The 17,616-nt window shown below is 36.5% G+C and overlaps 1 protein-coding gene across 14 annotated transcripts in view; it reads left to right on the top strand.

Moving 5' to 3' along the window:
• The window catches only part of PIGN (phosphatidylinositol glycan anchor biosynthesis class N), a 104,298-nt gene that overhangs the window by 22,018 nt on the left and 64,664 nt on the right, over positions 1 to 17,616 (top strand). For all 14 annotated transcript variants that reach the window (XM_006938957.4, XM_019815381.3, XM_006938958.4 and 11 more), the window contains 8 exons: positions 399 to 520; positions 1,037 to 1,135; positions 3,164 to 3,270; positions 7,899 to 8,023; positions 9,307 to 9,437; positions 10,169 to 10,285; positions 13,231 to 13,271; positions 15,976 to 16,035. In XM_006938957.4, the coding sequence (XP_006939019.1) occupies positions 399 to 520; positions 1,037 to 1,135; positions 3,164 to 3,270; positions 7,899 to 8,023; positions 9,307 to 9,437; positions 10,169 to 10,285; positions 13,231 to 13,271; positions 15,976 to 16,035 (802 nt within the window). The remainder of the gene's footprint in view (positions 1 to 398; positions 521 to 1,036; positions 1,136 to 3,163; positions 3,271 to 7,898; positions 8,024 to 9,306; positions 9,438 to 10,168; positions 10,286 to 13,230; positions 13,272 to 15,975; positions 16,036 to 17,616) is intronic.

Genomic DNA, 17,616 nt, shown 5'->3' with positions numbered 1-17,616 from the left:
CCATACATATCACACCTAATGAAATCTCACTTTGATGGAATATTGTATGTGTCATTTATTTCTTGGGTAACAAGCCATCTGAATACTTTATGGCTTCATACACATGTGTAGTGGTAAGATGGTTCTTTGTCTCACTTTGGCTTACTTACAGTGCTGAATCCAGCTAGTCAGAGGGTTAGTTCTGGGATCAGAACTCACGAACTGTGAGCTCATGACCTGAGCTGAAGTCGGACGCTTAACCGACTGAGCCACCCAGGTGCCCCATAAAGATTCCTTTCCTTCTTAAATTTTGACTCGTGTTTTGATTTTGATTCCTTCTGGAATAATCTTATTTTTCTAAAGCTCTAACAGGACTTAATCATAGTCTGTGTTAACTATTGATCAATAATATCTTTTAGGAATATCATAATGCATGAAGGCAGCTGGGGGTTATCTCATACCCGTGTGCCAACTGAGTCTCGGCCAGGTCATGTGGCCCTGATCGCTGGGTTTTATGAAGATGTCAGTGCAGTTGCCAAAGGTATTGTCTGTATGGATGACTTTATTATATGAAAAACTTGTTGCATAAATATTGCTTAACACTGAATCATGACACAAAGTGATGTGTGTTTTGTCCTACTTTTGGCAAGTATTTTAGCATGCCTTACTCATAAACACACACTTGTGTTGATTCAAGAATTAAGCTTTGGTTTTGTCGTCCTGTGCTCCTGAAACAATCTGATTGGATGGATCCATGGTTTTTCTAGATGTTAGAGCTCAAAACTTAAAAAAAGAAATTCTGTATTTTAGTAGGAAGGAAATTATCTATTGTAAACTTTCAAAGAAAATTATGGTATATGAGATCACTTAAAAATAAAATCTTAAAATAGTTTATGGTATAATACATGTAACAAAATCGCTTACCAGTTTTGCATTTGTTCTGCAATTAATCCTCATTGTCATTAGTTGAAGAATACCACGTTAGGGGTTATACTAATCCTTCACCAGGTATATGTTACTGTTTTCACTATTGGCTTCTTCTCTCAATGACCTAAAGGGTGGAAGGAAAATCCTGTGGAATTTGATTCTCTTATTAATGAGAGCAAGTACACATGGAGCTGGGGAAGCCCTGATATCTTGACTATGTTTGCCAAAGGTAAGAGTCATTGATTATATTCCCTCACATGGTATAGGTAATAAATCAGTATGGTAATTTTTATATATTACTTACTGTATTTTATTGATTTTTGAGTTACTTGTTTTTAATATTTAACATCTCTGACATAGGGATGTGTATTACAATGGATGGACATGTCCATTTGATTCTTTCTTTTAGTTGTACTTGAAATATTGGCACATCATATACTTGTTAGTTTTTGGATTCAATGAAGTGCTGTATGGCTCTAACATTTAACAGCTTTATAATCTTGGGAAAGTTAGATAACTTCCCTGACCTTCAATTTGCCTTTTTAAAAATGTGATAATAATAATAATCTATATCTCATAGGTTTGTGTTTAGGATTAAATTGGATAATTCTCGTGAGACACTTAGCAACGTGCTTATCACGTAATTCTTCATTATGACGATGATGTTGATGTCTGGTTCATTTTGTTTTGATAAATTATAAGAAGTTTGTTGATATTCACAGAAAGATTTAAATGCTGTAACTTACAATTTCTATTACATATTCAAGATCATGCCATTTGGATTTGTTGTGTTTGTTTCTGTGCATTGATTAGAAAATTCATTTATATATTATTTTGTAAAAATCAATTGGATTCCATTTGAATTTTGTGTCATTAAATGCTTTGTATTTTTTATTCAGTTAGTTTTAATTTTTTCAATGTTTATTCTTGAGAGAGAGAGAGAGAGAAGGACAAGGCATGAGTGGGGGAGGGACTGAGAGAGAGGGAGGAAACACAGAATCTGAAGCAGGCTCCAGGCTCTGAGCTGTCAGCACAGAGCCTGATGCGGGGCTCGAACTCTCAAGTTGTGAGATCATGACCTGAGCCGAAGTCAGATGCCTAACTGTCTGAGCCACCCAGGGACCCCTTTTAAATGCTTTTTAGTGAGAATAGAATGATTGGTCATTTCACCTAATGAAAAGGTTTTATAACTTTATGTTTAGCCATAAGTGTAATCTTAGTAATTGGAATTGTTGAGTATTATTGTATGTCCTGAAAGCAAAATATACATTCAGAATTTTGCATATTATATTCATAGAACATCCTTATGTAGGGCAAGCCAAAAAACCCCAGACTGCTTGCCATTTATATACACTTCCTTCTTTGGAAAGCAGTTTAGCTTTTGGGGGGATTGGCAGTGGTGAGGATGGATTAAGTGTCTAGGACTCACTAAGTTTACCTTCTTACTTCCGGCTGTAGTTGATAGGACAGGAACAACGCCTGAATCAAAAACAATCTAATAGAAATGTTCCATTTCTTATGGTAATGGTAACCAACAAAGCCACTGAGATCTTTCCTTAGGATGTGGGAAGTGGAATAGCTGGGCAATGGTAGTATCTTTGGAACTGAATTGCTATTATAAGAGATTATTCCTTTGTTATATCTCTTCCTTGTGACCTATAAGAGTGTATCTCAGAAATTCACTAAGTTGATTAGATTCTTAATAAAATCTTGCAAATGTGTAAGATTAATGTTTGTTGACTCCTTCAGAGAATGTAGCAATAGACAATACTTATTCTCTTATATTTAGAAAAATACACATATTCTATGAATAAGAGAAATGTTTGAATTTTCTTCTTGCTTTAGGAAGTGTTGGAAACCAAATGACTTCATCTATTCTAAATTGTAGATCTGAAGACACACAAATTTTTTGAATAGGCTAATCTGTACAGGGAGTCAGATTTTGGTGTTTATTTTTGTGCTGTTGTGTATCAGCATTGTGACTTTGGCCATGTTAATGAACTTACATGTAGTGTATCTGTAAATTAGAATGTTATTGTGAGAACAAAAAACAATAGCATGTGTTAAAGTACAAATCATGGTCTGAGGCACATAAAATAAATGTTAATTATTCCTCCTATCTTTCTCTTCCCTGTCATAATACACAATGCTTTGTGAAAAATTCTGGTTACTCACAGGAATCTTTAAATGACTGTTTCATATTTGATGAAGGCTTAAAAAATTGTTGAAAATATTTTTCCCCAAATTTCCTCCTCAGGTGCTTATGGAGACCATGTTTTTACGTATACCTATGATGCTGACAGTGAAGATTTTGGTGCCCATGATGTAACAAAACTGGATACTTGGGTTTTTGATAAAGTTAAGGTGCGTGCTATTGAGTTGATAATCTTCAGCACACATAGTTGTACCCAAAGTACTAGAGACTGATTTGTTAGTAAATGCATCTTAATTTTTTCCTACTTGCATGAACTTGAAAGTTCTGTATTTGTAGCATACTGTTTCAGAAAGACTGGATTCTAAGAAACTGCACATTCTGTAATAACCAGTTAATGAAAAATTTAAAAAAAATTTTTCTTTTTAACGTTTATTTATTTTTGAGAGACAGAGCATGAGCAGGGAAGGGGCAGAGAGAGAGGGAGACAGAATCCAAAGCAGGCTCCAGGCTCTGAGCTGTTAGCACAGAGCCCGACGCTGGGCTCGAACTCACGAACTGTGAGATCGTGACCCAAGCTAAAGTCGGACACTCAGCCACCCAGCCACCCCTAGTTAATGAAAATTTTAAAAAATTAATAATGTGAAAAGATAACTTTTTAAAATTCCATGTTTCTGACCGTAAAATGAGCCATAGATTGGAAATTCAGGGAACCTGTGTTTCATTCCCAGTTTGCTGAATAATCCTAGGTAAATCTTGATCTTCCTTTGACCATACAATAGTCTCCAACAGTAGAGGGACCATGTGAGATGTATGAAAAATGCTTTTGGGGGCGCCTGGGTGGCGCAGTCGGTTAAGCGTCCGACTTCAGCCAGGTCATGATCTCGCGGTCCGTGAGTTCGAGCCCCGCGTCAGGCTCTGGGCTGATGGCTCGGAGCCTGGAGCCTGTTTCCGATTCTGTGTCTCCCTCTCTCTCTGCCCCTCCCCCGTTCATGCTCTGTCTCTCTCTGTCCCAAAAATAAATAAAAGTTGAAAAAAAAATGCTTTTGAAAATGCTGTTCAAATTGATATATTTGTAATAAGATGATTTTTAAAAAATTGTACTTTCCAGAAAGGTAAGCAAACATAAATTAGCAAATCAGTCCTAATAAACTATCCATGAGTTGCTCTAAGAAGTAAAGTTGTTTGGACTATTTAATAGTGACAATTATCATAGTTTCACCAGCTACCCAATAGAATTCACATTTTTAAAAATTGTGTGAAAATCTTAATTGTGGACATTGGCTCTCCTTTCTTCCTGTCCATTGTTTCTCATTTACAAATTACAACTTATAATTTATCTGTTGTAAGAAGCATTCATTGCTTGACCTTTAATGATTCTTGCTTTACTGGTACTATCTTTCGGACTGACATTGTGGACTTCTTCACAATGTGGCCATTTTTGTTAGTTTGTAAATGTGTTCCTCAGTATATGCCGGCATTTTTCTTTGTATTTACTTAGCATGAATTAAGTATTCAGTGCGTGCTTTGATAAACCCTATTTCTTTCATCAGGATCTTCTTGAAATTTTCTGTTTTCTTTTAACATATGCTTTTGTCAACAGGGAAAACTTTCAGGTTAAATAAAATCTCTTTCAGAAAGGAATTAGCAAATTATTTTTCTAATTATTGCTTTGTAAGAGAATCTACTTATATCAGCATATGCTGAAAGGCACTTGGCTTCTAATTTCATATACGTAGCTAAAAATGCTCTGGAATCGTGGTTTTGATTCCTTGTGGGTGGGAAGATATAGTTTGTGGCTGGCCTGATTTTATGCCTTTCTTCCTTTTATTTCAACACCGCTAGTGTTGGTGATATGATAGTGATTAGAAAAAAAGATTTGCCCATGACTTTATAAAATATGGTACATATGTATAATAATAACAGTAAACATGAAATCATCAGCAGTGGAAAGTAATATGATATATTTAAAGAATGTATCTTTAGAAAATTGTGATTCAGACAGTTAAGGGAAGGCTTTCCTGAGAGTTTTGAGATGATCCCTGAAGAAGCGTAGGAAACAAAGAAATGGAGCTGGATTGCAGTGTGGAAGCCTATTTCAAGCCAACAGCATTATATAAATCGTGGGCCCTGAGGGAAGAGCCAGCATAATAGATTTGAGGAACTGAAGGAAGGAGTTGAGTGTGACAAGAATACTGACTGGGAGCAACGTCTGAGATAAGGCTAGAGAGGGAATCTGGACTTGGGACCTGCCTAAAGACTCATGTTTAATCCAACAAAACAAATCCATGCGAGTGTCTACTCACTTTTTGTTTTTAACTGTGGTAAAATACATATAACATAAAATTTGCCATCTTCACCATTTTTAAGTATACAGGCTCAGTGGCATTAAGTACATTCACATTGTTGTGTATCCAATCTCCAGAACTTTTTCATCTTGCAAAACCAAAACTCTGTGCTCATTGAACAACTCCCCATTTCCTCTTTCTCCCAGCCTCTGGCAACTACCATTCTACACTCTGTTTCTATGTATTTGTTTAATCTAGCTACCTCATATAACTGGAATCATACTGTATTTGTCCTTTGTGAATGGCTTGTTTCACTTGGCATAAGGCCCTTGAGGTTCATACATGTTGAATCTCTTTGCTTGTCAAAACTCACTTTGTACATCATCTCCTCATATAGGCCTTCCGTGGCTTTCCTTTGCTGCACTTCACTTCCAGTTAGACTTAGATAACTCTTTTCTATATTCCCTTAATACCACTACCTTAAGTACTTCTTTATGCTATACCACAGTTGATCCCCCTTCCATCCTATTTACATCTTACCGGCAGAAACACTGACTTTTCCCATTGTTATCTCTAAATTCCTATCAAGGAATTGTCTGGTACATAGATACAAGTATTAGTTTAGATTAGGTTCAGTTCTGTATAATAGGGAAGAAATATGGCTTAAAAGTTTACTTTTATCTCCATAAAGTTAATGCCAGCAGTAGGCAGCCCAAGATTGGTGCAGTCCAGGATTGCCATAATGGTTCCACGGTGTCATTAAGGCTCAGTCTTGAATTTCTCCTCTATCCTCGGAGCAGGCGTTTTATCTTCCAAGTTTTTTCATGATCCAAGAGATGCTGGAGTTGCAGCCATTACTTCAATGTTTTAGGTCAACAGTGCAAGGAATTGGAAAGGACCTTCTTTCCTGATTATGTTTATTTCAAAGAGCCTTAGGGTCCTTATAGTCTTTTGACTGAAATATTTGACTTATATCTTGTTGGCCACAACCACTAAGGCACATCTAGCTGTGAGAGAGGATGGGAAATTGGGTTTTAAGGTTGGAGCGTTGCCATGTTTCACGAAATCACAGGTTTTTACTCAGAAAGGGAGAATGCGTGTTGAGGTAGTCATCTAGCATTCTCCCTTGATGCATAACAAATATTTGTGGAGTGCAGAAATGAATGAGTGCCTTTGCAAGGGGAGGAGAAAAAGCGGGGGCTGATGGTCCTGAGTATACTAGATATGAAGGGGAAAGTAGCCAGGGGTATATTTCAAAACCTCTTAGGTCCAAAAGACCAACTTTTAAAAAGCCAATAGGAATCTAACAGGTTGAGCTCCGCAAGAATAGAATTTCATAGCATCTCATATCTTGTGTCCATATGTGAATGAATAGCACTTCTTACATGGCTGAATATTTCTTTTTTTTACCAGTCATGGAACAAATTATAAACGTGCCTCAACTAAAGTTGCTAGTTTTTTGTTGTTGTTGTTGTTGTTGTTGTTTTTGTTTTGTTTTGTTTTTGTCAGCTTTCAATGATATCTTTAGAATTTAACTTCATTCTCTTGAAGAACTCACCACTTCCATCTAAATTTAAAACTTCTTAGGAGCTAAGTAGAATGTATATGAAAGCTAGGGGGCAGTTTTATGCTTTTGAGGAGGATAGCAGTAGGTTACATATTATGGTTTTTTTTTTTTTTATTTTATTTACTTCTATTCTTGAATAGCAGGTTTCTTTAATGGCACCATTTGTATTTTTTGGTATTTGTAATAATGAAGGATTATTTCAAAAAATACTTCACACTTTTGTCGGGCAATGACATTTTCCTCGTTAAAGTTACTATCTACTAAGAGACAGTTATGTGAACGACAATTACGTATCTTGGCAGAGCCTGTTGACTTATTGAAAGTAGTTTATAAGTATTCCCCACAGAAACTTGTTTACATATTCATGTGTATGCAAGTAGATGTTTAATTCATTGTCTTAGAAGGGCTTTGTGAATCCAGTTTGCGATTATGAAACAATATAATAATTTTCGACCCATATTTTATTAAGTGGTCATTTTTCTATCACACAGCGTGAAGAACAGGTTCTAGTCTTGGGGAAAAGGAACTTGTTCAGAAGCTATTCACACCGTTCAAGTGAGCACTAACAGTTGGACAAGGGCAGCAATGAGACAGGACAAGAAGTAGTCCGGCTCCTAAAACATTTAAAAATGATAAAATGTTCCTAAACTGTCGCCACTTGTACTGTTTTATTTTTGGCTCTTGTCAACATATTAATTCAACCTGGTATATATTTTATTCAGTGCTTAGGAGATCTTCATGAAATCAAGGTCCCCTTTCTGTAACCCTTTTTTGGCCTAATTATAGCCCAGCTCACTCATGATCAAGCGTTGATGTCTGAACTGACAATAAGGACTTTGTGTTGGTTGGTTCTGAGGATAAACTTAAACAAAATAAAATAATTTAATTTTATAGTTATGTATACATTTAATTCAAGGTTTTCATCAGAATTATTTTTTATGAAAATAAATGGACTAAATTTCTTTAACTGATTTGTTACCTATAGGAATTCTTTCATGCTGCCAGAAACAACCAGTCTTTGTTTTCTAAACTAAATGAAGAAAAAATAGTTTTTTTCTTACATTTGTTAGGAATAGATACAAACGGACATGCTCACCGACCATCATCAAGGTAATTTTAATGCTGTGTTTAATTTCATGTCTTTGAGAGACTCGGGTATTCTATTTGAACTTTTGAAGTATTATATATTTTTTGTAATTATCACATTACTTACATTCTATATTCTTCATTTATCAAGGCAGAGAAAAAAGAATATTAAGATTTTTTTTTTAATGTTTGTTTATTTTTGAGACAGAGACAGAGCGTGAGCAGGGGAGGGGCAAAGAGAGGAGACACAGAATCCAAAGCAGGCTCAAAGCTCTGAGCTGTCAGCACAGAGCCCTACACAGGGCTTGAACTCGCAGACCATGAGTTCATGACCTGAGCTGAAGTTGGATGCTTAACTGACTGAACCATCCAGCCACCCCTTTAAAAATTTTTTTTAACATTTAATCATGTTTGAGAGAGACAGAGAGACTGAGTGCAAGTTGGGGAGGAGCAGAGAGAGAAGGAGACATAGAATCTGAAGCAGGCTCCAGGCTCAGAGCTGTCAGCAGAGAGCCTGATGTGGGGCTCAAACTCATGAACAGTGAGATCATGACCTGAGCTGAGGTCAGATACTTAGTCCACTGACCCACCCAGGCGCCCCTGTATACAGGGGTTCTATTTCAGTAGAACTCCTTATATAGAATAGCAAATATTTTTCTCAGTTTTGCAGACCATGAGAGGAAGAATCGATGTTTTACTTTTGTTCTTTATTTAGAATTTGGTTTAGCTAAGTCTGTGAATAATGCCTATTGGTTAGCTACCAGTAATAAATACCTCATGCTCCCCTTCTTTAACATGATGGACTATTTCAAGTGATAGAATTCATACCAAACCAACCTATTCAACTGTATGGAAGCTTAAATATAATTTTCTTATAATGTTATATTAATGTTTTATGTCACAAACACTCTAAGGGATGAGAACATTTTATACTTGAAACAGTGATACCTATTAATGTGACAAAAACAATATAGTGTGCATTATGAGACGCATGAACTTGAAAATCATAATTAATGCATTTGAGATGTAAAAAGTATTCATTAAAATATATTTGCTAATCAATATTGGAGAGTATTCTCCTTTTAAACTATTTCTGAAAACGATTTCAGATTCTTATGCTTCTTTAAAAGGAGAGATTGTTATCTTTAACAATATAAAGATCTCTGATTTTAAAATATTAAGGATGAGATATAAAAGTATTTAGGAGTTAATAACTTCAGATGATTCATATTAGGTTCATGTGGAAGAAATTTTATTTTTCCAAATTAATGTAACTTTAATGTGCTCTTCTGTTTCTTCTTAAACAGGGAATATAAGGACAATATTAAACTAGTGGATGCGGGAATAAAAGAAATGGTGTCCATTCTTGAACACTTTTATGGAAATGATGGGAAAACGGCATTTATCTTTACCTCTGACCATGGAATGACAGACTGGGGTTAGTCTGTCTCTAAGTGACACGTACTTTATGATTAAAGTAGTTGTAAATGTAGCTTGCAGACATCTTGTAATGTGGAAGAGGATTAAATGTCTTCATATATGCAGAATGTCTAACAGGCAATTGCATGCTTAACATGTTAGTGTAAAAAACCTGATCTTATATAAAGGATCTTTTTTCTAACTATAAAAGGAACATATTCTCATTTAAAATGAGAAATTAGAGAAAAGTATGGAGAAGAAAACAAAAAGTGCCTATCCTATTATTTATCTACCTAGCGTTAACTGTAAGTGATGATAATGTAAGAGTAAGGTGGTATAACCAGGAATCCTGGGGCTCCTGGAAGTCTACCCTACATGACCTTGTCCTTTCTGTGAGATTCCTAAGGCAAACACAGTGTGTGCACAGAGAACAAAACAAGGCAAAGATGAAGTTTGGGTCCTCACATCACAGTACAGAATTCTAGTGAGCCGGTTCCACTCTATAAAGGGCTTTTGGTTACACCAGCCAGAGTGGCCTGGAAGAAACTCATCAAGAGACTTTGCTGTCCTCTCCAGAACAGACCTGGCCTTGACCTACTGCGTGTCCCATGTGGCACTACGCTGGTCGCATCTCCTCCAAGTCTTCTTGTTAATATTCTTGTTCTTCTTTAAAAAGATTAAATAATAAATAAATATTTAGGTATAATTTCTTATATGCCTGTCTTAATACTCTTGATGTCTTATTTGTAGGTTCCCATGGGGCTGGTCATCCTTCAGAGACTTTAACTCCTTTTGTCACTTGGGGAGCTGGAATCAAGTATCCCCAAAAAGTATCAGCTCAGAAATTTGATGATGCATTTTTGAAAGGTATAAACATTTACCTTTATGTTTTCATAAATATGACATTTTAAAGGATAAGCACTGGGTGTTATATGTAAGCCAATTTGACAATAAATTATATGAAATGAAATTTTAAAAAATTAAAAAAAAAATTTTTTTAATAAAACCAAAGTTTAGGGGGACGCCTGGATGGCTCATTCAGTTAATTGTCTGACTCTTGCTCTCGGCTCGGGTCATGATCTCACTGTCCATGAGTTTAAGCCCTTCGTTGGGCTCCGCACTGACAGTGCGGAGGCTGCTTGGGATTCTGTCCCTCTCTCTCTCTGTCTCTGCCCCTTCCCTGTTCTATCTCTCTCAAAATAAATAAATAAACATTAAAATAAAATAAAGCCAAAGTTTAACTTAAAAAAATCACTTTTCAAGTTACAGTTTTCATTTTGATATTTGTATCATTACTATTTTTATGTGTTATTTTTGTATAGTTCTCATTATTGGTTTATAATATTCAGATTGAAATATATAGTCTTAGTTATCTGCCTTATGAAGTTACAAATATAAATTATACTATTACTTTTTTTCCACAAGCCTATTTTTATTGCTGGGATTTACATTAAACTACTGAGTCATATCTTAACCTGCAGAGACTATCAATCAGATAAATCACACATATGTCACAATTGACATTTCACACCTGGACTGATTTTGCCCTGTCTCTAGTACTTTTGAAGGCTTTCTGTGTTACCCAAGCCTCCCTTCCTTCCTAATCCATGAGGAAAATGAATTCCTTTTTCCTGGAGCTCTGCTTATTTTGTGAGGTAAGGTTTTTTTTTTTTTAGAGTTCCAAACTTTTTATTAATTGGACAAAACAAATTCCTTTCAAATGCCTCACTCCAGATTATTTGTATAAAACTTATCCAAAACACTTGTTAAAAATACAGATTAAAAAACAAATAAATTTCCGTTGGGGCACCTGGGTGGCTCAGTCGGTTAAATGTCTGATTGTTGGTTCTGTGTCAGGTCATGCTCTTACGGTTCGTCAGTTCGAGTCCTACACCGGGCTCTGTGCTGATGGTGGGGACCCTGCTTGGGATTCTCTTTCTCTCCCTCACTCTCTGCGCCTCCACGTGTCTCTCTCTGTCTCTCTCAAAATAAATAAATAAACTTAAAAACAAACAAAAAGCGAATTTCCAGACTTTGTCACTAGATATTTTAATTCCATGAGTCTGGGTGAGGCCTGGAAATTTTCTTTTTAAAATCTTCTCCAGGGATTCACACTCACAGCCATGTTTATATATTTCTGTCATAGAAAACTCTTTGGTTTGCATCATAAAATTTCCTTAGACTCTTTTCTTGAATTTATTTTTTTATTGAGATAAAATTCTCTTGCCATTTTAATTCATGTTTTAAAAGTGTACCTTTCAGGTTTTCTTTTTAGCATACTCACAAGACTGTATCGTCACCTCTACTGTCTAATTACAAACTGTTTTGTCAGCACCTCCAAAGAAACCCCTTCCCCAGTAGCAGTCACACCTTATTCCCGCCCCCCCCCCCCCCATCACCTGGCAACCATTATACTTTCTCCCTCTCTGGATCTGCTTATTCTGGACGTTTCCTATAAGTGGAATTACTCACTGTAGGGTCTTTGTGTCTGGCTTCTTCCACTTGGCATAATTTTTTTCAAGGTTCATCTGTAGTGTAGCATGTATAAATAGTTTATTTTTTACAGCTGAATGATACTCCGTTGTGTGTCTAGACCATATTTTATTTATCCAATCATCTTATGGACATTTGGGTTGTTTCCACATTTGACTGTTGATAGTGCCAATGACACAAATGTATGAACATTTGTGTACCAGTTTTTGTGTAGACATGTTTTCATTTCTCTCGGATAGGTACCTAGTGATGGAATAAATGGGCCATATGTAACTCTGTGTTTAATTTTTTGCAGACTGCCACACTGTTTGCTAAAGCAGCTTCAGCATTTTATATTCCTATGCTCTGTGGTAAATGAATTAGATTGGGTCTAATAGAAGCTGGGTTCAATAGAATGTTTGTACTGAGGATATAAAACTTTGGCTCTTGATTTCTCGGTGAATTAATATTTTAGAATAACTTGACTTCAGGAATCATTACAGAGGAATACATTTTTTCTTCTATGAATATTAGGTGTCATAAGTTAGAGGGAAAGGGAATGTGCATCTTTTCCTTATCAGGTAATTAGGGTGAATTTTTAGTAGCTGACTAGTAGAACCAGGAACGTATTTTTAAACTTCGCTAGCTTATTAAAGGAAATTTCATCATAAAAATATCTTAGAACCCTTTTTATAATATATCTTAAAGTCATTAAATGAAGGCATGCTCTCTCATAATCATTTGTTTTGATTACTGGTTATTGAAATTTCTGAATTTATATGTGGAAAAATAGGGGAATGAGGTTATGTCTGAAGGCAATTTTAATTGTAACTCACTATAGGATTTTCACATTTGGGATTCGTGGACAGTAGGAACATCACAGCTACATTTTTAAGTATTTTTGCAAGCAACTGCCATTACAGAAAAAAAGAAGGGCTTAGGTTGTCTAACAGACATCAGTTGCCTTAATTACTCCCTGGAGCGGGACTGTCATTAGTCCTAGTCATGCTGACAGCTGTTGTCATTGTGCCTTTTACTTCCATCTTCCCTTCCTTACCCTTTTGATGCTTTGAAACAATGATCTGCAAATGAGCACTTTGAAAGTTTAATAAATCATCCCAGAAAACACCAAATATTTACTTTTAAAGCTATTCTTTTAAATTCTGGTTTTAAAAACATACAGCTGTGCCTGTTTAAGTGTCTTTTTTTGTTCATAGTTGACTTAAAATAGACTTTCCCAGTACTTTTGTTTCACATTACACATTGATCTCTCTTAAGAATGAAACTATTTTTTTTTTTTTAAATCTTAACATCAGCTGTTGTGTCTCGTTTTGTTTCAGAATGGAGATTAGAGAGCTGGAAGAGGCAAGATATCCATCAGGTATTCAGTTCAATTTAGTCACTTTCACATTTAATTTTCTCTCCTAGAAGAAGTTTAGGCTGAAAAAAAAAATCTGAACAAGAGTATTAATAATAAAGTATTTTTCAAAACATTTCAATTACCAAGAGAAATCCTTCTAGTGCAAATATTTTAACCCAACTAATCTTTCTTTTGGCAAAATAGAAAAAGCTCCACATAAAACTGAAAGAAGATTCCCTCCAAATAACATTGGCTAATTAAAGAATTATTATGTAAATTGAAATCTGCATGGCTGTTCAATTCCTGTGATTTCTTGTCATGGTTGCCTGGCTTAGTTGCTCTAAGCACAGACCTAATAAAACCCTATTAAGGGTTTTTTTTTCCTGTAGTATGTGAGTTACCGTTTCTTTTTTATTAACACATATTTTATCCTTAATTCTACCCAGGGTGCTTACAAATGCAATGGAAAAAAAGATAACAAGAACATAGATTACTCAGCTAGAAACTTTAGATTACAGGGAAACGCGTGGCCAACCTAATCAAGTTAGACTGGTAACGTTATGTGTAAATATGAAGCATGGAATTTTCATTGTTGAAGATATGCTCTGCAAACAGCCATCTTCACTATTTGTAGAAGGCAAGGCATTGTTGGTATATGACCTCGAAGGTGGCAGGAATATTTTACCCTCACCAGGTCACCTTACAAACTGGCATTGCTTATTGTGGTGGATAAACCAAGGTCTAGAATCTCATTTTTTGGCCTGTGGGTGCAGAAGCCTGTTCTCTGTCAGTACATTAGGAGGGATGGCTGCATATTACCCAAATAAATGGAAATGTATAAAATTAGAATAACAGTTTAATTAATTTGCCGCAAAAATCACCATCAGAAGGATAGGGAATAACTTGAAAATCATAAAACATATAGCCAGACTGGATTATGATTTAAATCTAAATATAGTTTCAGCTATTGCCCTGTGACTACTCCTACTTCAAATCTACATTAGATGAGAGTTTATTCCTTCTTTCACCAACATTGCTATGTGTCCACAGTGGTGTAAAACACTATGCAAACATTAACATTAGATATGTGTAAGGGATATAATGGTGAGGAAAAGTAGACAAAATGCCTGCCCTGGGAAGCTTACAGTTTAGGGGTGAGAACAGATATTAAGCAAATTATTATACAAATACATGTAAAATTACAGTGTGATAATTAGTACAAAAGAGGACTGTGAAGCTGTGAGAGTATAGAGTGGACATATCTGATAGACTGTATGGTCTGCAAAGTCTTCCTGAGAAATAGAGGTTTGAGCTGAGACTGCAGAATTAAGTAGGAGTTACCAGGCACATGGTGTTCCCTCTCCCTTTCCACGCAGAGGCAGCAACATGTACACAGAGCTCTGGTAAGAGGATACATGGTGTATTAAAGGAGCACAGAGAAACAGACTGTGGTCTGATGTCTGGGTGGGCACTAGACCCCGCAGGGCCTTATGGGCCTATGGACTTAATCCTAAAGCTTGAGGAAGCCCTTGAAGTATATGAAGCTTGGAGAGTGACATGATCTGTTTTTGGGGGAAAGGATTTCTCTGGATGCAGCAGGAAGAACAGGTTGGAGGATGCCAACAGTGGATTCCGGGGGGAAAGGCACGAGGCAATTAGAGGCCATTGGAGTTTTCCAGTTTTCTGGGGGATGGTACTCAGTAAAGAGAGTCCAGGTGGTAAAACGTGAGAAGCACTGAGAGCCTGGGACCAAACTCCAACTTTAAATGGGGAACTAGAGATGGTATCTGGAAAGGAGCCCCAGTGAGACTGAAGACACTGAGTGGCGTGTGTGGTGTTACAGATGCCAAGAAGGGAACGGTGTATGCGGTGCTGCTGAAAAGTCAAGTGATTAAAATAATCAGAAGAGCATTTGTAGCCACCATTCACTGCAGGATTATTCTGTGCCACGTACTTTATAAATTTAATCTCCTTTAATTATGCCATAACTCTGTAAGGGTTTTTTTTTAAATAACTAAATGATAAGAAAATAAATAAGTGATAAGGAAACCGAGGCACTGAGGAGGTCAGATAACCTGCCCAAGGACTCAGATTTCAGGCAAGGATTCGGAACTGGGCATTTTGACATCTAAGCACTTTACTGCCTGAAAATTTATAAGGACTAATATAAAAACAGTCGGATTTAGAAAAATAGAGGGTATTAGCTCTGTTACCCTCAGGGAGAATGTCTGTGGGATGGTGAAGGATCAAAGGAAGTTGTAGGTGGCTGAGAAGCCAGAGGGAGATAAGGAAATGGAGGTAGAGACACACACAAGTGTCCGGGAAACTGGGGGTTTATGTCTTTTCTGGACTTCACTGTCTGGCCAAACCTTCTGGTATATACTTTCTTTCTTAAGATGTACCTTTACCCAGTTAAAGCCTTCTCTTGCTATTTACTTTTTGTCTAGTTAAGGCATCCTATTCATAATACTGAAAAACTATTACATGAAGTGGTCAAGTTCTCAGCTACCAGGGTAGTAACTTTTTGTTCTAGTGTGTAAGTTGATGCAGCTGTAGCAAATGACATTTTTAGAGATTGATATCTATTGTGTACTGAATAAATGTTTGAAGGCAATGGATTATAATGAACATCATGATTATAGTCCAAAATATAGTTGCATTAAATTATATAATTTTCTTATTGATGTCTGTAAACTTACTAGAATTGAACATTTTCTGTTTGTAGGCTGATATTGCACCACTGATGGCTTCTCTTATTGGAGTTCCCTTTCCCCTTAATTCAGTGGTAAGGAATAAAATTTCTTATCAGCTCTCAGAATAAAAAAAAGTTACTGTACAGTAAAATTTACTTTTTATGTCTTTCTGAATAATCTTTGGTTACATTTAAAACTTACTTTCCTCTCTTTTTTTTCTAAGTATCTAACTGTGTATGTATTATAATCTACAACATAGAGCAGAAGCCTAATAGCTTTTCTTTAAAATTTTTTATTTTCTAAAATGTATATAGATTTATCTTTGTATTTCAGTTATAAGTGGTAAAATATATATAAATTTTATTGCAAGCAGCAGAAACTGAATCCATTTAAAGGGAATTTATTAAAATGATATTACTGGGGTGTTGATTTGAAGGGGTGCTCAAAATCCAGGCTTAGAAATGAACAGGAACTAAGGGAGCGCCAGGGACTTGGAAGAAAGAACCAAACTGTTGTGCTCAGTGCACCAACACTAGGGGAGAATAGTATTATACTTGTACTTTTTGTTCCTTGACTCTCAGGAGTCAGATTCCATTGCTTACCTCTTGAGTGGGCTAGCTTGGGTTATTTATTTATCCTTCAGTAAAGGAAGGTAGGGCTCCATTAGAATCTCACTGTTGGGGTGCCTGAATGGCTCATTCAGTTAAGCGTCCGACTTCAGCTCTGGTCATGATCGTGCAGTTTGTGGGTTCAAGCCCTGCATCGGGCTCTGGGCTGACAGCTCGGAGCCTGGAGCCTGCTTTGGATTCTATGTCTCCCTTTCCTCTCCTCTCCTCTCCTCTCCTCTCCTCTCCTCTCCTCTCCTCTCCTCTCCTCTCCTCTCTCCTCTCCTCTCCCCTCTCCTCTCCTCTCCTCTCCTCTCCTCTCCCCGGCTCTCTTTCTCTCTCTCTGCCCCTCCCCCACTTTTGCTCTCTTTCTGAAAAGTAAATAAACATTAAAAAAAGAAAAAGAAAAAGAAACCCACTGTTATATCCAATGGGGGAGATTTCTCAACATAGAATGGTAATGCTGTTAAAAATGGGAACTGGGTGCTGAAAAGCCAAAAAACAAACAAAAATATCCATTCCAACTAGCCATTCATATTAGCTTTTCAAAGCAAACTTTAAAAAAATAATGTTCTCTGGGGTGCCTGGGTGGCTAAGTCAGTTGAGCACGACTTTAGCTCAGGTCATGATCTCACCACTCGTGAGTTGGAGCCCTGCATCGGGTTCTGTGCTGACAGCTCAGAGCCTGGAGCTGCTTCAGATTCTGTGACTCCCTCTCTCTCTCTGCCCCTCCCCCGCTCGCACTCTGTCCCTCTCTCTGTCTCAAAAATGAATAAACATTAAAAAAACTTTTTTTAAATAATGGCCTCTAACTCAGAACTTGTAAGTGACCCTTCTAGTCATAAGTATATGTGTATGTGTATTAACAAAACAGCCCTTACTCTTACTATGCACGGTATACTCTCAATTTTCTTATTGTGTCATTTTTTCCTTTTTAAGGATACCGGCTGTGGCCCACCATAGGGATTTTTCGTGTGTGCAAAGCACTTAGCTCACTGCTCAGCACACAGTAGTCTTTCAATAGATATTAGGTTTTATTGAACTTACTTCATCTCTATTGCTTTATTT

Source organism: Felis catus, chromosome D3 (genome assembly GCF_018350175.1).
Source record: "Felis catus isolate Fca126 chromosome D3, F.catus_Fca126_mat1.0, whole genome shotgun sequence".
Classification (NCBI taxonomy): domain Eukaryota; kingdom Metazoa; phylum Chordata; class Mammalia; order Carnivora; family Felidae; genus Felis; species Felis catus.
Note: the sequence above shows the minus strand (reverse complement) of the source record. Positions and strands in the feature narration are given on the sequence as shown.